At 47.8% G+C, this 21,739-nt stretch overlaps 5 protein-coding genes and 1 non-coding gene across 6 annotated transcripts; all 6 read left to right on the top strand.

Moving 5' to 3' along the window:
- Positions 1-634: 634 nt before the first annotated feature.
- Positions 635-4,877, top strand: BO94DRAFT_604275 (putative ARF GTPase activator (Csx2); the record flags this gene model as incomplete). The annotated part of the gene is made up of 5 exons (XM_025616457.1): positions 635-698; positions 874-1,007; positions 1,099-2,773; positions 2,852-2,942; positions 2,998-4,877. The coding sequence occupies 5 exons, from the start codon at positions 635-637 to the stop codon at positions 4,391-4,393; spliced, it is 3,360 nt and encodes a 1,119-aa protein (XP_025464348.1). The 3' UTR covers positions 4,394-4,877.
- A 4,608-nt stretch (positions 4,878-9,485) lies between these two features.
- Positions 9,486-10,264, top strand: BO94DRAFT_191518 (uncharacterized protein). Its single transcript, XM_025606038.1, has 3 exons — positions 9,486-9,621; positions 9,750-10,156; positions 10,221-10,264. Exons 1-2 carry the CDS (start codon positions 9,570-9,572, stop codon positions 10,070-10,072), a joined length of 375 nt encoding a protein of 124 aa, XP_025464347.1. The 5' UTR covers positions 9,486-9,569; the 3' UTR covers positions 10,073-10,156; positions 10,221-10,264.
- A 3,053-nt stretch (positions 10,265-13,317) lies between these two features.
- Positions 13,318-15,351, top strand: BO94DRAFT_472989 (putative YT521-B-like splicing factor; the record flags this gene model as incomplete). Its single annotated transcript, XM_025608458.1, has 4 exons — positions 13,318-13,423; positions 13,477-14,172; positions 14,241-14,785; positions 14,848-15,351. The coding sequence occupies 4 exons, from the start codon at positions 13,318-13,320 to the stop codon at positions 15,349-15,351; spliced, it is 1,851 nt and encodes a 616-aa protein (XP_025464346.1).
- A 672-nt stretch (positions 15,352-16,023) lies between these two features.
- Positions 16,024-16,693, top strand: BO94DRAFT_538008 (uncharacterized protein; the record flags this gene model as incomplete). Its single annotated transcript, XM_025612394.1, has 1 exon — positions 16,024-16,693. A coding segment is annotated over one exon (282 nt), but the record flags the coding sequence as incomplete, so codon positions are not given.
- Positions 16,694-17,388: 695 nt separating this feature from the next.
- Positions 17,389-18,081, top strand: BO94DRAFT_472998 (uncharacterized protein; the record flags this gene model as incomplete). The annotated part of the gene is made up of 1 exon (XM_025608460.1): positions 17,389-18,081. The coding sequence occupies one exon, from the start codon at positions 17,389-17,391 to the stop codon at positions 18,079-18,081; it is 693 nt and encodes a 230-aa protein (XP_025464344.1).
- Positions 18,082-18,820: 739 nt separating this feature from the next.
- On the top strand, positions 18,821-18,929 carry BO94DRAFT_t243. The gene has a single exon. It is a non-coding gene; the product is annotated as a tRNA-Met (tRNA).
- The last annotated feature ends 2,810 nt before the right edge of the window (positions 18,930-21,739 follow it).

Genomic DNA, 21,739 nt, shown 5'->3' with positions numbered 1-21,739 from the left:
CCTTCGCCTTAGCCCCGATTTTCAGCCCCGGCCCGTCTGTTTCATCAGTCTTACAGACACCACAAACCACCTTCTAATAACAATCTTACTACGACACCGTAATTATTGTCCTACTTCTTTTCCTCTTCAGTCCCAATAGTCAGTCATAATAGTAATCCATTATCCGTTCCCTTCCTTCCCTTCTCCCGTCTTTCTACCTGGACGCTCGCTTCCCTCGTCTCGTCACCCCCCCAAACTAGTACCTGCTCGTTACTCCTTCCTTAGCAACCAGCCCGGGCTAATTACCGCAACGATACTCCCCGTTCCTGCCCCCTCCCCGCTTGTCGCCCTTATTGATTTCCGCCCGCGACCACCTGATACTCCTGACTCCCTCATCATCTGCTGAACTCCAATCTATTCGCATCCAATTTGCGGCAAGCACTTGGGTACAATCTACCTGACGATCGGATTTGTTCTCTGGATGACGGTCAGCACACTGGGTGGTTCGTTTATCGCCGCACTCACATCAAGCCGGCCTGTGATCTGACTGCGGGCGCGCTGACTGTCGATGGTTACCTTCAACTGCTCTGGTCACGCCTCTGACCTCTCTTTTGTGTGGTAATCGAACTCGATAACTAGCCCCGGCAACTTCACCATGGGTAATGTCGGAAGCCGTCTTGATGACTCCGGTAACTTGTACTTCAAGGATCAGACAAGGTGTAAGTTTCTAACCATCCGGCAACAGTGCCAAATGCTTGTGCCCTTAATGTCCCTTTCTTTCCTTCCCCCTGCTCCTCCTTTCTTCTGGCTGTTGCCTAGTCCTCTTGCTACTTCCTTCATTCTTACCTTCCCTGGTGATTTACTGTGGTCGTTAATGAAATGTGTTCATACCAGTCACAATCGCTTCTGTGACGATAACTAATTCTAAACGCCGTGTGCTATTAAACCTTGTTCCGAACTCATTCCCCGCCACAAGATATGCTGCCAAGCGGGAGACCGGCGATGAAAGTCCAATAGAGTATATACAGGTAATCAGCCGAATCCGCCATGAGCTTAAAAGGCTTCTTTGCACCCATGAAACATTTATGGCGACTAACTGGTGCTTTTACCGGCTACTAGGAACCTGATCTTTCGCCGTCAACTCCTGTGCCCACATTTCTCCTGCGCTTAAACAACGAAGACGAGTTGAACTTCAATTTCACGTTCATATTGAGACAGACACAGACCGGAAATGTTGCGAATTCTACAGTCAACGGTGTCTCGACGTCTCTGCCCGAAGTGACCGACACGGTGCTTACTGGTCTTACGTTTGCGCATGCGCCAAACTCCAAGGAATTGGACAACTTGATTACCAGGGAATTTCATGCCAACCCTAATTTGCAGAACAATTCAAATGTGCAGCTGGTAGGGGATTACTCCACTGGGGGCAGCCCATCAGTTCAATTCGACTGGTCTTGGAAATGGAAGCCTCCCAAAGTAGTAGAGGATAAAGGGGGTGGTTGGAGGAACAGCTGCAGTTTCCTCGATTACGATCAAAGGGCCAATCGGTTGAATACGCTCGCTCATTTCTCATTCTGGGTACAGAACACTGTACGCTCGCTCCCAAGCCCGCAGATTTCCTCGCCAAACTTGGAGATTAACGTTCCTTTCCGCAACCGCATCCCATCGTCGCAATCTATACTTTCACATTCCAGCGATGCAGACGCAACATCTAATCACCAGGTTGTCCCTGCAACGCCCCCTGAAGCTAGTGACACAACTGCCATACCGCTCCATGTCTCTATACCTCCCCCACCTGTCAAAGTCGACCTTCCTCATTCGCGTCCAGGTGAGGATATGAGTGTAGTAGAGGATGGTCCGTTATTTCGGGCTACAATGAAGGCCCTGGAACAGAAGACTGGAAATATGCGCGCTAAAATCAAGAAGGTCCTCAAGAAAGCTGAAGCTGCCCAGCAAGCACAGACGGTCTGTAACGATGCCGTGGAAGCATTCCTCTTCGCACTGACTGAAGCCTCGACCTCTAATGCGAACGCAATACAGCCCGCACTTGACCATTACTTTGAGAAGACTGCGCGGCAAATATTGAATTACGAACGATTAAATACTGTTCAGCTCCAGAAGCTCGTCATCGATCCATTGGTGAGGCTGTATAACAATGACATCAAACAAGCCGAGGCCAAGAAGAAGGAATTTGAGGAAGAGAGCAGAGATTACTATGCCTATGTTAGCCGCTACCTCGGCCAGCGGCAGGACTCTTTGAAGGAGAAGAAGCGAGTGGAAAGTGACTCCAAATACCAGGCAAAGCGACGCAACTTTGAACTAAAGCGCTTCGATTACTCATCGTTTATGCAAGACCTCCATGGTGGCCGTAAAGAGCAGGAGGTCCTTTCTCATCTCACTAAATATGCTGATACCCAAGCGAAGAGTTTCCTTGCAGCCGCCAGAAATGTTGATGATATGATTCCCCAACTTGATGCTCTTATTCATGAGGTCAGCCAGGCGGACAAGGAATTCCAGTTCCAAAGGACAGAGAGGGAAGAAAAACGGAGGAACTTGGAGAAAAGCAGCAACATGTATATTGAGCCTGATTCTCTGGCCAACGCCGGTGCGCCACCGATACTTTCAGGAAACGGCGGGGGAAATCCAAAGTCGGAGATTGAGCTAGGGCGTGCAGATAGCACGGGGTCTCAACTGCGAGGTGTCATTAGCAACACTTCTTCAATCCTACCGCAGTCCAACTCTGCCAACCCTTCAGCTGGTTCCCCAATGCTTGCCTCCACTATCAATTCACCTGGTACGTGTGCCTAGAACCGCCTACGAGGGTGTGCTCGGCTCTTCAACTCCATAGGTACAGTTTTTAACGGTCCTACAGGTCAGCAGAGAAAGGAAGGCTTGCTTTGGGCACTGTCGCGGCCGGGATCTCATATCGATCCCAAGGGAATTAACAAGCAGGCTTGGCATAAGTAAGTTTGTGTCATACGTTGACCCACTTGGGCTTTGCAGCTCACTTTATCACAGGTTCTGGATTGTATTAGATCAGGGGAAGCTTTCAGAATATAGCAATTGGAAACAGAAGCTTGACTTGCACATGGACCCTATCGACTTGCGGATGGCTTCTGTGCGTGAGGCTCGAAATGCTGAACGCCGGTTCTGTTTCGAGGTGATCACACCGCAGTACAAACGCATATACCAAGCAACATCTGAAGAAGATATGGCCAACTGGATCAGGGCAATTAATAATGCTCTACAGAGCGCAGTTGAGGGCCGCGGCATGTCTCCACCTCCGGTATCGTCGGACGGTGATGGCACATATCTTGGCCGCGACATTGGCTCTGTGCTCACCGGAAAGAGCTCTTCGTATTCCGGTCAACACTCTTATTCAACAGCTTCAAATAACAGCGTTACCCGCCGCACTACAGTAGGTGCCAGGCCAAGCTACGTACGCGGAGACGGCCTTGGTTTTGAGGAGAATCCCTCCAAATTACTTCAAGCGATCCGAGATGCGGATCAGGGCAATCATTGGTGTGCAGACTGTGGATCTACATCCAAGGTTGAATGGGTGTCTATAAACCTGGGAATTGTCCTCTGCATTGAATGCAGTGGCATCCACAGGTCACTTGGAACACATATCTCTAAAATTCGTTCCCTCACGCTGGATGTTAACTCCTTTTCAAACGATATTGTTGAAATCCTTTTGCAGATTGGCAACCGTGTCAGCAACATGATCTGGGAGGCAACTCTCGACCAAATTCAAAAACCAATAGCGACATCCACTCGTGAGCAGCGGCTGAAGTTCATAACCGCCAAATACAGTGACCAAGCATTTGTGGAACCACTTCCCTCCCTGCTGTCACGCTTCGCCACTCCGGATGAGACTCTCCTGGCCGCAATTAAAAGGAATGACATCCAGGGTGTGCTCTATGGCATCGCCCTTCACGCCAATGTGAATATTACAGATCGCTCTCGCAACACTCATGCTGTTTTCCTCGCTCTAGCCGCAGCAGATCCAGCATCACCTGGTACAACCTCAAATCTGCCTGCTAAACCCAGTGGGGCATCTTCTGTGAAAGCAATTCCATTTCCTATCGCAGAGCTTCTAGTCCAGAATGGAGCCGAGATCCCTTCGCAACCTCCTCCTATTCCTCTTTCATCGGCCGCTCAGCTATATCTAAGCCAGAGAACTGCCAGGGTCTCTGCCTTTGGCGCCCTTCCTGCTGCTCCAGCACCCGGGAAAGCGACAGCCGATTCTCTCGGTTCATTACCGACAATACGAGGCGCCGGGAATGATATTACCATTCCGTCATCTCAACCCCCAAGCTCTCTGGATAGCAAGGAGCGCGAGAAACTACACAAAAGGGGCAGCGCTGGCGCCAGATTTGCTGGAAAGGTCGCCTCTTTGGGTATTGACCGCTAGTGAATCGTCTGTCGTGCGTGATATTTTTACTTTGCTGTTCATGCTCGCGCTTGTTACTAGGCGTTTCAGTGGAGCTATTTTCAAATAGTAATTATAACGATGCTCAAGTAGACACGATGTGATGTTGAAACTCAAGTTTGGAATGTTTACAGTCTGCAAAGCTGTTGGCAGGACAGTGATGCTTTCGTCAGTATTGAATATACTGCACTGGCCTGTTGTCTCTTCACTGTCGATATCCGCTTTATCATATGTGGGAAACGGATGATTCCCCTTTGTCTTCCACCTACTCCCTTCCTTTGACGTTGTACCTTGTGGGATTGCCATTTCTGTTTTGTTAGCTGATGCCCCATGTACGTCTTCGGGTTTCTGTCTAGAGTCCAGCATACTCTGCTATTCTAGCAGAAGCATGCATGTGTCTGAGCCTTTCCCCTATCAGACCAGAACCGGGTCCTTATGATGATGGTGAGACCATTGTTGGCCCTGGATTGATCAATTAAGAAGCAAATCCCCGACAATCCCTCACTCAGGATCTGACACTGGTTTGTTTGGGATGTCGTTCAGTATAGAACCCCCCAAGGCATTGAATGCTATTCAGAAGCGAGGTTGAGGGTTATGAATGCGCGGTTTTTCGGGGGCCAGGTTGCCACGCGCACGGGATGATTTTCCCGCCATGCAGTCATGCCGATTCTAGACTTGAAGCCGGTGGTCCTCACCCCTTTGATGAAAAGAACATTGGGCTCCCCGCCATCGAAGCCAAAGTGTCATACTATGTAGAAGTGCAGCAAATCAGTGGACATGGTGACCACAGCGGCGGTGGAGCCTGACTAGGAACTGCCTGCTCGATAAAAAAATTCATCCTAATTTGACAGTGGTTGTATCAGCTGGCGCGGCCTCTACAGTGTTCTTTGCCACCTTGGTTGACCTGTATTCTGTGGTGTGACCGCGATCCGAAAGGATGAGGATGATCATCTTGCCAGACGCTCCTTGTGGGCGAAGGACACCTGCCGCAGAACCGAGTTGATAAGCGCGCATGATGTCGGCGATAGGGATGACTACACAGTATCTGCCCCCTCGTGCAAATTGCAGAAGCACAGGCTTCCCATTGGATAATCGAAGTGGCTCTACACAAGCCACGACAGTGCCTGATACCGTAAAGGGGATGAGCTGGTGAGATGGCGTTTCCCTTGTGTGGAGACCGGCCTGGGACTTTTTAACATACCTATCTAGTACTACGTAGATAAGTACATGATAATGTGGTGTAGGATCGATCCATGCTAGTGGCCGAGCCAGCGCTACACACCTGGGTAGACTTCCTAAGGCTCGGATCGTATGCGATCGTGCATGATGTATACACAGTAGAACTTTGTCGACCGATGATGAAATCGAGGATCGGATCATTCGATAGACTGACCTCCAGCCTCTTCCGGTGTCAATTGGTGGGTTATTCCTCGCCAGGTAGAGACACTGGCGCAGTGGCTGTATGGACCCTCCTCCCGATCCCTTCCATGGGTTCTCGAATTAACAGAGGCCGGAGCGCCGGGGGGGGGGGGGGGGGGGTGTAAGAGAAGGCTGGAGATGCGATGTGTTCACAACCACCTCAGTTGGCGTGGGCCTGGTCGATGACGTCATGGGTTGACTTCGGCGTGGCGTCGAAAGGCAGACGCGGTGGAAAACACGGATGATCGCGGTCAAACTGCCTCCCTCAGAGGGTTCCAATGGATTCCATCTACCTCACCCAACAGCAGATGGTCTTGGAATCTAAAAAAAAATTCTGTTGGGGGGCGGGGGGGGGGGGTTGCCAGTGTGACCAATGTTATCCAGGCCGCTCAGGTGCAGGGGAGAGAGAGAGAGTATTCAAAGGTGTGCTCTGAATGCTTTCAGTTTACGCACACTCTCTCTCACCCACTAGGCTAGTACGGCGTCAATCCCCGCCACGATGGAGTAGTTTCCACCTTGGGTCTGTCTCCTCCTCGGTGGCAAATTCACTTCCTCTTTTGATAGATAGATGGATCGATCATGCCATACTGTGTGCATGATGTGTGCACGAATCACTCACTGTCCAGACCATAGCTGTATACCCACCGCATCTACCGCTGCCCTACTACCGTTGGGGAGGGGGGGGGGAAAGGTACCAGGCACAGCCGACAAACCCCTGGGGAAATTCGCCAGGACTCACAAGTTTGCCATGATGCAATAAGAGTTTGCGGCTCGGTATTGGTACGGAGTGATATCCATTCTAAGTAGTCTTGTACCACGACGATTTCAAGATGGTTCAGATGGCGAAGGCCGATAGCCGAGACGGATGAAGAATCCGCATCCGCTTAGTGGGTGCAGTCCCTGCTGCGGGCTTCGAGCCCTTCCCAGCAAATCGATCAGATAGATACCTACCTGAAGGGGATCAATTCTAAGTGGGCTCCTTACCTGGCTGCCGGTGCCTGCATGGATCTGTAAACTGTAGGTAAAGCTGGCCAGGCAAGTCTTCCACGGTTCCACGGCTGTAAACGAAAGAGCCAATACCTAGCTCGGTGTCGGCCGTGCTCTGTGCAACCCAAACTCCGTGGGACGACTGATGATTCCTGGGGGCTCGAAGTAAAGAAATGGCTATGTAAGGTGGTGCTGCCGCTGATTCGCTGTGATTGATGCTTGAAGATTGCTGGAGGTTCTGGAACAATCGATTCTCGGAAATCTCTGCCACATTTGCATGGCGCCGACATTATTGTACTAATAGGTAGGCGTGATTACTGTATTTCCTGTATTTCTTGGGAAGGTTTTAGACGGTACGAAGTGGGAGCTTGTTGTGGCTGAATATGGAAAGTAATACTGTAATTATAGTATTGCATACTGAGTCAGGTGTAGGTATGTATTACATGAACTAGTGCATCAAGCTGAGGGGGGGTTATCTCTTGTGTACTATACTGCTGTACATACTCCTCCGTACTTGTACCCGTATCACGATACTGAGATATAGGTACAGATTAGGTACTCCATACATGGAACTACTAGTAAATACTTGGGCACCGTAAGGCATCTTCACCAGGCCAGGGGAATTGGGCTAACTACTAGCTTTATTTATCGCAACAAAGCCCCAGGCTGCCTACTGAAAACCCATGCTTTTAAGTTGGTGGCTTTGGGTACACTTACTGATTGTGAAGGATGACCTTGAAGTCTACAGCACAAAAGCCGGAAGTGGCTGTCTCTCACATGAGAGGATCTTGGCTGTCAGGATGCCCTCGGTCGGGGCTGTATCTAGCCAAAGCACCTACCCAATAACACGACCCATTGAAGAACAAAACACTTAGTACTTAGTAAAGCCCAAGAAGGGGCATTCTATATGTTTGATTGCTTGACATCTGTACTCAGGAGCCGCTCGAATGTTCTTCGTGCCTCTAGAAGCTAATGGTTCAGCAACCTTCAACTCACAACTCACGACTTACGACCGGCAGTGATCCCCACCTAAACAGAGCTGCTGCTTAATTAGCGTGACCTTAGGAACACCGTCGTCAGCAGCCTCCTGCAGCTATCATTGGCCCTAAACCAATTTCCTGCACCCTACCGTACTACTATTACGCAGTAGTAGTAAGTACTAAGGCACTTACTAGTACTCTGTAGTGTCGACCATTTTCCATCCTGCTACTAGGCTTCAGGTCCATCAACCCTCTTGCCCAGTCGGGGTCATTTGACTCATGTGTTCCCGAGACCAAATCCCGAAAATCTAGAGACGCAGTGGCCCCTGGGATCAGTTGGGGGGGGAATGGATTAAAGAAAAGTAATCGATAGTGGGGAGGTGTCACGGTACGGAGTTCTGAACCACGGAGCATGCTAAGAAGGACCCGGCCATGCCGCTGGTGGCGGCTGGGATTGGACCAAGGAATTTCCGGAAAAGGATGAGATGAGGTTGAAGTGGTGTTGTATTGATTGGCTGGTATCCCATCCGGCTCCCAAGCAGATGTGGAGCCTTCCGGAGCACTAGGTATATAGTACGAAATACTCCGGTACATGCAGTGCCACTGATCCCCGGCACCAAATAGGCAATAGACTGCTGTTTCATAATGGGGTGGGGGTTGGAGTCAGGAACGGGAAGACGCAGAACGTATAGGGGGAAAAGGATGGGAGAGGAGAGAGAACGACCCAAATAGTGGAACTGTGGGAGAAATAAACAGGGCAACATATATAGGTACTATGTAGCAAACATTCGCAACGAGAGCGTCGTTAATTCCCAAGATATGACTACTCCACGAAGTATGTCATGGCATATTGAATTTACTCCCGGCCTCGTACGACGGGGGCAAAACTTGTTGTGATACCCTACCCCATATAGACTCATATAAACCAAGTACCACTACATAAATAGGTCGACTCGCTTAGGGCGACTTCAACAATCACTTTGTAGCTTTTGAGTTTGTTAGGAACATTCACTATCAAGTCCAGCTCCTAAAAGGTTGATGAAAATGGATACTTAAGTTGAGTATTCTTTCCCCCCACGGATGTTTGACCTACACAGGGGCCATTTATGAATCAAACCCTTATTCGACCTTTGTTGGGTCAAGCCGAGTGATGGAATGCATGATTGAAACGGTCAATAAATTACGAGAGATTAAGGAAATTGGAACGGAAAAGTAAAGGTTACAAAGATATAATTTGGTAGAACATGGTACCTCTTCGCAGTAGGTACTAGTGCTAGTAAATGGTACAAGGACGAAGACAAGCAATCCCCTCCACCAGTCAATTAACCATGGAACCAGAATTTCTTCCTCTTCACTTCAACCACAATGCAGGCAGAAGAATTCTGCAAGGCGATCTTACCCCGAAAAGTCCTCGCAGGACCTGCAGCCGCAAGAAGGGGAAGGAGGTATATACCGCATGTGTGCCACTGCAGTCTAGTAGTCTGTCCAACTCCAGCTCCGAACCGCTCAATGTTCAGTGGGCGGGGTGGAGATCAGGCCCTAGTGGGAATGTACCCTGGCCAGGTCAGGTGGTCAGACTACAAGTAAGATTCGGTTCCAGGTGAGCTTTGCGCTCTCTCCTCCCTGGCAATTGTTCCGATCGTTCCTCTTGTCTCCCCCCTTCCCCATCATTTTGCCTCCACAGCCATCCATTATTACTTCTCCAGTTCTCATATTATGACTTTCGAGGCGTATGAGCTGAATCAACCTTGATCCTGCATGGCAATGGCGCGATGAGATTAGCGACCCATCCGACCCCGTCCAGACGGAACATCGACAATCACGGTGCGCAGCATCACCCTCATTCCCCACCTCCTCCAGTCTGTTTGGTCTTAGGGCTGGAGGGTGTGTTTCCCTTATCCTTCCATCCGCAATATGCAGCATAACAATAGTAATAACATGGAAATACTAAGAGAGAGAGGAAAAAAAAAAAAATCCGAAACCGCCCCCCTCCCCAAAAGAAACCAAAAACAATAATAATAAACCTTGTATGCATACCCGGTGGTTTCCCACCTGCACCCCCCTCCTGGCTACCCCCACTTTACAGGTCGCCTTAACGTTTTCCTCCTTCCCCGAAACTTCCATGGTTGATTCTGGGCCATTCTTACTCTTCTATTATTATTATTATTATTATTATTATTATTATTATTTTGTTTCGTCGGATGTCCGAAGGATGTTTCCATCACGTTCTCTCTCTCACCCCGCCCCCTTCGCACACACACATACATACATATAGAGAGAGAGAGAGAGAGAGAGAGAGAGTGTGTGTGTGTGTGTAGGTGTGTGTCAGGATCTTATGGAAAGACAACCTCCTGAATTAGTGGTTGTCACCCTCCAAATTCTAGCTTTTCCCAATCATCCAATGATGCTGATGCTCAGAACAGTCAGTTTGCCCGCCATCGGCACGAAGTGAACAGCTGTAACCATAAAGAAGCAGAATCACGTTACCGAGTCTGGCATGGTTGTAGATCAATTCATCCTTGAGCTATAAATTTCCTGCAGCTGTCAATTCCGGTGGTCACTGCCACGCATGCACTTCGGGCTAAGGCCCATCAGATGCTCGGAACCAGGACGTGCAGGACCCTCTGGAGTTTGCCACCGTCCGCAATGTCTACTACCTACCTGTACACCCGGGTTTCCAGAGACGAAAGCGGGTTGGCTCCCTGGGATCCTCGGGATACTACTAGCAGTCCCCTTATAAACTGTCAGAGGGGAGACCCATGGATTCCACCGGCCAGGGACAGCCTTCCGGTACCCAATCATGGCCGGCTACCGAAGCCATCGATGCCATCGAGACCAACCATTTCGCACTCTTGCCAATGGACCGCGCAGCATCGACCTTAGATTTAATTCCAAGTAACCCTAAGAAGAACCAGTCTCCGCTTTCCTCTGTTTCCCAATGGATGTGGCTGTTTTGGCCTGTTGATATGCCACCTTTCGGATCTCCATGCGGACCTTCTCCCTGAAGTGAGCCAGGTCTGGCTTCTACTTTCCTTTCTTGTTGATTGTTCCGTTTATTTCTCTTAGGTGAACCATTTTTTTCTTATCCTTATAAATCTCTTGTTACTATTAATATTTATGTTGTTATGAACCTTTTTTTTATCCTATGATTTTCGTTGTGGTGTCATTGCCCCCAATCCTTATCCTTTCTTTCCCCTACGTCTTGAATTTTCCTACCTGTGATTTCATTGTCTGTTATACATCCTCGATCTTCTTATAAATTAACACATGCCCCCTCCGCACCTATTTTCTTTATCATGATAATATTGTCAGGGAGCCTATCTTTTCTACTGCTTCTTCTTGTTGTTTTTGTTCTTTAGCTGGTTCCTTTAGATCATCGACGCCGGCATATTCCTCCGCTGGCCTTCATTCCGCCCGGACCCCTTGCAAAAACAATTCATTTTTTGTTCTTTCCTGCGCAGCTGAATTTACGGGTAAAGAATTGGGAGCAAGCTTGTTGTCGATCGTGCATGGTATTTGATTGGGCCTCGCAAGAGAAAGGACTAAAACGTTGAAGCAAGGCCCGATCCGCATCGCAGCCCCGATTTTTAAACTGTGGATATCCTCTGGGCTAGAGGCAGCCACAGCCACAAAGGAGAGAGGGGAGAGAAGGGCGCGGAGGAAGAAAAAGACAAGAGTCCAGATCATTGGTCTCTCGCGGCCTCACGATCCTCTGTGCGCCACTACCGGGGGGACCCTCGCCGGTCACCAGTATAGAATTGGCTTGAGTTCTGACGAACACGTCCCTCGGGGGCCCATTGTTGCCCTTATTTCCGCTTCGATAGTATTCTCTACCCACCTTGCTGTGAAGGACCTGCCCTTCCGAGCTCTGACGGTCAGAAGATCCGTTGGACTACTTGGGCTCTGCTGACCTGGTTGGTCTGGAGGGCCCTCCTTCTCCATAGTCTCCGCTTCAGGCCTGGGTACGGTGCGGTGCGTCTACACAAGGATTATTCATTATTGACTGTGGTTATTTCCCCCTTCACCGACATCGAAGCCACCAACTGTCGGTTTGGGTGCTCCTCTTCCTGCCATCATCGTGGGGGGCACGGTCTTTCTGCCATCCCTCTTCCTATCTAGTCACACCTGAAGGTATGTTTGGTGATAGTCAGTATAATCTCTCTCTTCCCGTTTCGTATCGTTTCCCTCGGTCGTGTTTCCACAGGGCTGTTTGGCCTTTTCGTTCCCCTTCTCTCACTTTTTCTTCCCCCCCCCCCTCCCCTACCCCCTCCTCCTCAACGTCTATGGGGCAAATGCACTTTCACAATTAACCACATCTTCCAATCAATTATTGTGACGACTCGTCTCAAAACACACCTGTGCCTGAGAGTCTTCCGATGACTCCAAGGCTCTCGGGGGACGTGAGAAGCGGCGACTCTGGCAGCCCTCATCGGCGCTCTAGGACCACATATTCCATTTCTTTCAATTAGCAATGATCCGTCTCTTTTCGGCATGATTCAGAGCCACTAGGAATAGTGCTTGTGCCCTATATTCCCCAGCTCGTGATGCTCGTTTGCCAGTCAGAGATGAAGCTTCCATAGAGGGAGCCGGGATACCTTTGCTACATATCAACTGATCTCTCTTCATGTATCATCTCATAGCTGTTTTATCCATGTCCCAACCTTTTGTTTTATCCCCTGGCTGTGGTCCTATAACGTGCCTCTATGTCCGCAGCCGCCTACGCCCCTCCCCTTTTATGCCTTTGATACCCGATTATTCCATTTATAATCCCTCCCATGCTGGACTCGTTCTCCACCCTCTCTCGATGCAGCGCAGCGATTCGCGCGTGCATGTCTACTCGGTGGTCCCGTGTCATCACTTGTCCAGTCTGACAAAAGGACTGTTTTTTTTCTCCCCAAGAGAATCCAACAACTTTGCACTCAAATCCCTTCTGATTTTGTTAACACACCTTATAATTTGCCTGGTGTTCCTTTTGTTCGCTCCTCTTTCCTTCAGTATTCTCCCTCTGTGATCTTTTGGTTCATGTGGGTTTCATTCACATTGGCTCTATCTCTCTTTTGCCTAGATAAGTCGCCGATTCCATCATCATTACCACCCTCCTCCTTTACGCGCCCTAGTATTCGGTGTTTTTCTCGCTCTCCTTCTGATTCCACTTTGTTGTTTGTGGCTTTTATGCCCTTGAACACTGCCATCATTTGCTTATTGATTTATTTTCCGCTCTACTTCGCTTTGCTACCTATCGATCTCCTGAATTCCTCGAAAGTAATTAGTCTTTGGGATGGCACTGCTTAGGCTCTAACCAGAATCGGCATACTATAGGCATTACTTCGCGTCCTAGTGGAACTTTTGCCTACAAAATTTTAGAAAGTGCCTTGGCGTACGGGGCTGAGAGAAGGTATGTTGTATCACCTGTTACACCGGTCTCTGGGCCTCTGAACACCTAATTATCCCATTCGAAAGTCCGGGCTAATGATATTGAAAGACTACCTGTGCTGATTTTATGAACCGCTTTTATCTACCATGACGTATCCCAATGACAATGCTTCGTCAGACTCAACCCAGGAAAAGTCGAATGAAACCGAAAAACAGAAATCGCATCGAACAGTGGCGCCTCCTCCGCAATTAGGTATGTCCATCGCCCAGGATAGTCCATCTGCGAAGCCTTGATAGAGCTGAAAGTTTGCTCAGTATCGACAACTTCCCGCGAAGTCCCTGGGCAGGATAATGTACAAAACTATCTCAAGACACAGGCCCATATGACACACACTGCACAGGGAGCTGCACCCTCCTCCTTCAATATGCAGGACATGAGATCAGCGTTGCCTGGATATCAATCTCATTCTATTATTTATGAGCAACATCATATTCAACAACCATTCGTTCACACGGCTCATCCCCACGGTGTCATATACGCAATGCCTCCTTTGCCCTCGTTTCATGGGGCGACAATAGGTGCAAATATGACTTACAACACTCATTTTAACCAGGTTTACCCGTCCTATCTTCAGCGACAACACGAGAATCTACTTCTACCTCATGGTGCGACGGGGTATCAATCCTTGGTACCGCATTCACCCTCTCACCTGAACGTTCATATTCCGGGCCAAGCATCCGGTTATGGGCCTAACTATTATTCTCAGACTGCATACACAGGCACACTTGGACATGGACCGGGTCCCCCGACTACGTCTTCTTCAGCTCAAGTGCAGTCACGTGTTGATTTTCAGAACATGCAGGGCCCACCTATCAAGATTGCATCGCGTCTGGGGAAAGAAACTAGCCAACGGCGTCTGGATATGGAATATGATGTCTCGAAGACAATTGTAGACGGATCGACTCCTATGAGGCCGATCCCCATTCAAACCTCTCCGGCGGGTAAGTAAGACTGATTCCAAATGTGTGGGAAGCGAACTACATGTTCTGTATTAACTCTGATATGCTAGATTCAACCTCGCATTCACCTGTATCAAGCGCCCCAAGGGGGTCGCCGCGAAAGCCAAAGCAGTCTGGACATGCACTCTGGGTCGGTAATCTTCCTCCTGGTACAAATGTTGTTGACCTGAAAGACTACTTTTCTCAGGGTGCCACGAAGGAGCTGGAGAGCGTCTTTCTCATATCTAAGAGCAACTGTGCCTTTATTAACTACAGAACAGAGACAGCCTGTTCCGCAGCGCTGTCAAGATTCAATGATTCCAGGTTCCATGGAGCGCGTCTTGTATGTCGGCTACGCCAGGGGACTGTTTCCCCGGGATCCAATCCTGATTCTATAGGTTCCCCTACCCCTACTTTATGCCACGATGGTGATGCCAAGCTATCGAACACTGAGGTTGAGAGAGCTGGTGCAGAAAGTAGGCCGTCACGCACTCGGGTTCCTAGCAGGTACTTCATAGTTAAAAGCTTAACTGTTGATGACCTCGAACTCAGTCGACAGAGCAACATCTGGGCAACTCAAACTCACAACGAAGAACAGCTAAATCAGGCTTACGAGGTGAACCATATGCTGCCTAGGGACCATTATTGGTCGGAAGTATGTCGCTGACAAGCAATCAGAACGCAGATGATGTCTATCTTATTTTTTCTGCCAATAAGTCGGGTGAATATTACGGGTACGCCCGTATGATGTCACCCATACAAGACGACGAGACTTTGACATTGGAAATGCCCCCACGATTGGATAACCCTGATCCTGAGGCTTTAGACGTGACACCTACACCAGCAACATCCACTGCACCTGATGGACGAATCATTAATGACTCTGCGCGGGGAACTATCTTCTGGGAGGCCGCATCCTCGGAAGATGAAAGCGGCATGGGAAAGGAAAAGGCCACCCCTGAAAGAGTAGAAGAACCTACAAATATTGGAACCCAATTGATTGGAAAGCCGTTCAGAATACGGTGGCTTTCGGCTACACGGGTCCCCTTTCACCGTACTAGAGGCCTGCGCAATCCCTGGAATTCGAATCGAGAAGTCAAGATTGCTCGTGATGGTACGGAGATCGAGCCGGAGGTAGGATGGAAACTTCTGCAGCTGTTCCACTCCCAATTTCAACAATAGGACCCAGGCTGTCAGAGGATACATCGTGATGAACAAGGGGAGAAAGAAGTGGAGACACGGCAATAACGGGATGAAAAGGGTCAGTAAAGATGAAGTGGACGGAGGTGCTGAACGACAAGTTGCGTGGCATCAGAGTGATGAAGCTTGAGCTGAGACTGCCCCGAGGGGCCCTCCCACCTCACGAGGGGTGTGTCAGACACGGATATGTCCTTTCTGGGGTATATTTGCATTGCCGGGGTCACGCACACTTTTGCTTTTGTGTAGGGAAGTCCACATCCTGAGGACTGGCCAAGGACCAGAAGAACACGAATGGGTCCTCAGTTCGGGGCCGAGGTAGGACAGACAGTACACGTACCTTATCTACTTCGTGCCTATATAGATATATATACGTTGGACAACGTATCTAGACAAGAAAGACCTGGAATACACGCAGACAAAACCATGGAAACATGCCTCACACAAATCCCCCTTCGTATAGGGAGAGGTAGAATCACACGGGGTTAGCAGATTGCTAGATAGTGTTACGCAGAGCATTACGAGTCAATACCGGTTATGCATACCTAACCTCATACCATGCATGCATACTCGATACATGACACCAAACTTCTGTAAGGTATCGTTCCTGGTATTGACAGATGTGTGTACTCGGTACGGAGCACTCTGTACCTTTCATCCTTACAGCGTATATACACACATCGGCATACAACACATGCGCAGTCTCGAGAAGTGATATCAACGATAATGGGATCCAACACTCCAAGAATGCGGCTCTGAGGGAATACTTACATAGTATGTAGGAAAGAAACAGGAAGTGACTTCCACTTGGATGCATCCTGAGAAGGGGCATCCTCAATTCCCTCTCTACTACGTACTTTCCTGCCATCCAGCCACTGCAGCCAGACTCATGAATCATCGACCCCGGATCGTCTGGTCCAGTTCAGCTGCACCGTCCCCAAGAAGGCTAGACCCATTCTGGCCCACGGTCAAATCGAGGCTTTTGTGGGGTAAAATTCCCAAGCTGCAACTCCTTGGTTCTTCCATCCTTCCTTCAGCCCCAGACTGTTAAATGCCCCCCCCCTTCTTTCACCCTCTTTCTTTCCCCCCTCCCATCGTCCGTTGTTTTTCTTCAAGACCCTTGCCGGCTACGGCCTGGCTTTTCTCTCTTATTCTCATCCCTGCAAGCTACCGTCCCCTCTGGTCACATCACATTCTCAATTTTCTATCTTCCTATTTACTATCCCCTCTCCCCACATCCTATCATCACCCGCCACAAAGCTCCAACCCTACCTAGAGAAGCCCAGAGTTCTCTCACATACAGCTCCCTTCCACCCTGATTCTTAGCAATTGGGCCTCTTCATCTTTCTTGGTAAGTTGGGTCATTACTACCATTGTATCCTTGCACAATAATCCACCAAAATCGGAGCTGTCCACTGGCTCTCCGTGACTCGCACACCGTTCCAATGTGCATGAGATAGATGCCTTACTTATCCATTCCCTTCTGGGCCCTATTGTCACCGCCACCTGGAGTTTGGTTCATGGACTCCTCGCTGAGTTTTTCCCCAACTGACATCCGCTGGTAGCTCCATCTAGGTATTAATGGGGATCATTCTGCTGTCTATAACCGTTCCTCTTCCTATCGAAGCGGCGACCCGGTTGACGTCATAAACCCTGGCGTTGGCTTGAATGCTCATCAATATCATCATCAAAATCCATCTATTCCTCATCATAGTAACTCCCATCTGGGCACCTCCAATCCACCCTTCCTAGTTACGTCCCTGTCTGGGCGGCTAGATCTCCTACCCGTCCTAGACTAGACAATCGACGTCATCCCATCAACCTCTTTGAAACGCTCTGTCTTACTTGTGATAAGAATCATTGTTTGTTACCATGTCGAACGACCGCTCAACATCTCCAATATCCGTGCCACCCCCGTCGTCACGCCATCGTCGAGCATCTCTGGCATCGGGACTTTCTTTTACAGATTATCTTTCTAGATCAGGCAGTCAAGGGGCTGCAGCTGGCGCTCCATCTGGCTCCATGGCCAATGCGGTAACCGGTTCTCAGCCCAATCAGGGACGACGGCTGTCGATAACTACCTTGGGCCTTTCTGGTTCTCCGACCCAAACTTCTCCGTTTGGACCCCGGCACATTCGACACGGCAGTGTGTCCAGTTCTGTGGGATCAAATTCGGCGAACCTGGAGGAAGCCGTCATGGAAGATAGTGAGAACGGTCCCCCCAACGCTACCCCTAATTCCCCCTTTACACGGCGCCTCTCTTTTGGAGCACAGGCGTTGCGCGATGCCCGTGTGGGGAGCATTGGCAACGGTAGATATCCCTCTCCTACATCTTCGATGGCTGATGGGCGACGAACTGCGTCGCTGACTAGCATACCTTCTGCCCTTAGCCCCACAAGCTCAATTGCTGCAAGTACATACCAAAATTTGCCCCAGAACGATAGTTCTAACGCATCATGGCGACAATTAGGCGAAGGCTTCAACTGGTCTGAGGCTCTACGCACCCGGGCCGAGCGAGCGCCGTCTTTGGGTGTCATTTCACCTAATTCAGCTCAAAACCAAAATATGGTCAACACGAGCCAGCAAGGTCACCATCAGCGAGCTGCATCAGTTGCCTCAATGGAGCAACCGGCTCGGGAATTACCAAAGCAACCTAAGCAAAATAAGCCCGACTTTTTCCAGGAGAAGATTCTTCGAGGTGATTTCATGGACTGACTATAGGAGTAGTTTTCTTGACGCCTGATACTTGTCTCCATACTGCTCTCTTTGGTTTCGTCCCCCGCACCCCAATCATGTGTCTGTCTCTCCTCTTTCCGTTTTGTCAGGTGGAAGTCTAGGGAGGACTCAAGAGAGTTGTTAGGGTTCTGATAGAACCCAAAAAAAAGGAAACTACGTGAGATGTTTGGGGTGGGAGAAGCCAAATCAGTACAACAGAGCTGCATCAATCATTGATTGCACTGCTGACAAGTTACTGAAAAAAATGATTCCTAATTCGAGACTTCGATATAGTATGGCAAAACCTGGCGAGCTTTGTCTTAAGACTTCATTTCATTGCTTTGTTTGCTACCTTCCGGGTTTCTCTAGGCTTTTAGCTATCTTCTTGATCTCCGGTCTTCACTATTTATCTTGTTTTCTTTGAGAGCTGCTGGCCAGAGCAACGCCTTATTCCCATTATCGGGCTCTCAAATTGCCTGGGAAGTGACACCCTTGAATATTGAACGGATGAACATATTTTGATCTTTTCCATGCCACACCGTGATTAAGAAACTTTGATCATAGCCCATTGGAGGCTACCCTTCCTGGGGAATAGAATCATCTGATATACCTAGTAAGGCTCTTGATGATATGCACTAGGCCAAGGGATGACCTGTATCAAATAGTTAACAAGAAGTACCATCCTTTATTTATAATTGACATATATACCATTAATTTTGCCAAGATCACGTCATTACATGTCTCCATGGTGTAGTGGTTATCACGTGGGTCTCATACCATGTCAGTATGACTTGAAGGTTAACTTTCAGGAAATCCCAAGGCCGGGAGTTCGATCCTCCCTGGGGACAATTAATTTCTCTTTTTTTCCTCTCTCTTATTTAGCTTTTCTGTGATTGTGATACAGCCTTCTTGTCTTGACAGCATATGGAATAGCGGGGTTTGTTTTGGCTCACATTATAGTCACACCCTGTAATCTTAGAGTCACACCCTTTTAGCCGCTTAAATAGGCCTAGCGCCATTACCTGATCCACTTTGCTGGAAAGGGAAATAAAACAAATATTTATTACATTTTTAAATGATTCAGGCGGCCTCAACACTACCGCCAGTAAGGCCCTTAGCTGCCCCCATCACCTGACCCTGCCCCTATCACCTGACCCTGCCTGCCCCGATTCATTGTGGTTCTATTAATAAATTCTGCCTCTCAAAGCCGCTTAGAGTCCTGCCTCGCGTGGTGAATATCCCAGTTAACTACCTTGTCATCTATCTAGAAGCTTAATAGAGACCAATTCTTAGTATTTTTAGGCCTTTCTTTACTCTGTAGAACAACCAGTTCTTGGATATAAAGAAGTAATTTGATGGTTATAGAGATTAGATCATGGAATAGCCATCATGCCAGTAGAATGCATAGTAAGAGATTAAAAAATTATTATTCTGTGAATCACATGACATGCTATTCCTTTTTCAGTAAAGCGGGTCAAGTGACGGCGCTAGTCCCGTTTGAGCGACTAAAGGGGTCTGACTCTAAGATTACAGGGTGTGACTATAATGGGTTCCCTTGTTTTCATACTGTCTGTGTGCTTACTTCGTAATTATACTCAGGGAGGCGCTACAGACACACCGGCCAGGCTAACCACACAGCTTTTTGCCTGCAGGTGGCGTAATGGTAGAACGTTACTTGGCAAGGCTTTTATGAATAAGGAGATTGGGGACCTTCTTTGAAGTACTATTATAAAGGCTACTCGTCGCGCCGCCAACCCACCCTATTGGGTTGGGTCGGCCACCACTAGCCGCACCACCACCTCTCGCCGCATCAAAAGATGTATTAAGTAGTAATTCTTTAATAACTCAAGCAATTCAAGCTGTATAAGATTTAATTTAATATATATTCTAAAGAAATGTCTATATCCTTATATAAAAGTTTAACTTTCTAAAAATATCAAGTATTAAAAAAGATATAGATCTTTAAAATATAAAATCTTAGATATAAATTACATATAAATACATAAATATAAAAATTTATATAAAACCAGAAAAAATAAATATCAAAAAATTTCTTTATAAATATAAAACTAGATTAATTAAGCTTCTATATCATATAAAAAAAATAGTCTTTAAGCTAAATATTTAGTCTATATATATAATATAATAAAAAATTGTCTCATTTTAAGACATGTTAGCAGTAACTTTTGTATTACTTAATATGTTTTATTAAAAAGAAATTTATATATAGAAAATAGTATTATAAGCTTATATATAAATTTTTAAGTCATAGTCTTTAGAAATTGTGAAGTTATATTAATTTAAAATCATAGATTTTATATGGGATTACCTGGTGCGGCGAGAGGTGGTGGTGCGGCGAGTACGGGTTTGATTCCCGTTGTGGGTACTAGGTCCTGGCCTGCGGACCACAGCCCAAGGGGTTCCGAAGCGCCTTAGCTTAGGGGTTGAAGCGGTGAGCACTGGCAATATATAGCAAGTCACGTTACGGATACTCGCAGCAACCAATAAGAAGCTGAAGCTGGGTGCCTTGTGGACCAATCAGATGCCTTCCCGCTGCAAATTTCCCCTACCCAGGACCTAACATAGTGTTTCTCAGCGCTGCGCCCCTCGAAAATTAATCAAGAGTAGGCCAGTTTTCGAATGTATCCCTGTACTGAAGAGACTATAATATAGTAAGTAACTGTTACGTATCAGTTACGCGAAGGATTTATTCTTTAAGAGATATCTTGAATCTCTAGAAATCATATAAAAAGTCACTGCAAATATAGAATATCTGCACAGCAAGGCAACATGTGTATCTAGCCAGCTATATCAGATTAATAAATCACACACACACACCGCTTTTTTACTCCCCGTCTGGAATGTACCTGTCTGATTCAACACACTGATTAGCCAGAGACAGTAACCACCTCACGAGAATGTACAATTGTTAGATTTGTTAGATTAGACTTCAATAGCAAGTAACAAGACTTCGAGTAAGTCTCTACGCGAGTCCCTATAAGGGGCTCTGAATAGGGCCTTGCGTAGAGTCCTCTATAATCTTATATCTATACCTCTTTGTATTTTCAATCAAGGATTTATATAGAATTTCAAGACGAAAATCTCTATAAATGATAGATATTCTACCTGGCTGCTTCCCAAGGTGGTAAGCGGAGAGTAAAAAAGATGTATGGTTAACGGACCCCAGTGTGTGGTTAGCCTGGCTGGTCTGCCTGTAGCGCCCATACTTATGTGTGGACTGGTATTCCCAGAATGGCTTTAAACATAGCTTTATCGGTGCTTCCGTTGCTCAAGACCTAGGGGTTTTATAAGCTTGATGACACACATTACGATAACGTCTAAGTACGCAGAACAATCATACATAGGTGTAGGCGTGCCCTGCCCACGTAGGACTCCACATACGAGCTGTAGAATCTGTCCTCCAAAGCATCGGAATCCACAGATTATGGCTTGAAAATTCAGTGCGTAGCTTGGTCAACTATTGGCTTTCCTCTTCCTTCCATTTAACTGTGTGATTTATTGTTAAAGTGTATCTATATACTATGGAAATTGTCTATATTGAACCAACAGGGTTACAGATTCTCTATATAGCTAGTGTCTGTAGCTATTATCGCTACAGTGGTGTATTTTGTTTGTCATACCACCTGCCCTCCTCAGG

This window comes from Aspergillus sclerotioniger (genome assembly GCF_003184525.1).
Source record: "Aspergillus sclerotioniger CBS 115572 chromosome Unknown BO94scaffold_26, whole genome shotgun sequence".
Taxonomy (NCBI): domain Eukaryota; kingdom Fungi; phylum Ascomycota; class Eurotiomycetes; order Eurotiales; family Aspergillaceae; genus Aspergillus; species Aspergillus sclerotioniger.
This window is presented reverse-complemented; position numbering and strand designations above follow the sequence as displayed.

Coding starts and splice junctions, on each gene's coding strand:
- BO94DRAFT_191518 (XM_025606038.1), top strand. CDS start 9,570: ATGAGATTAGCGACCCATCCGACCCCGTCCAGACGGAACATCGACAAT. Junction 9,622..9,749: donor ACGGAACATCGACAATCACG/GTGCGCAGCATC, acceptor GGAAATACTAAG/AGAGAGAGGAAAAAAAAAAA.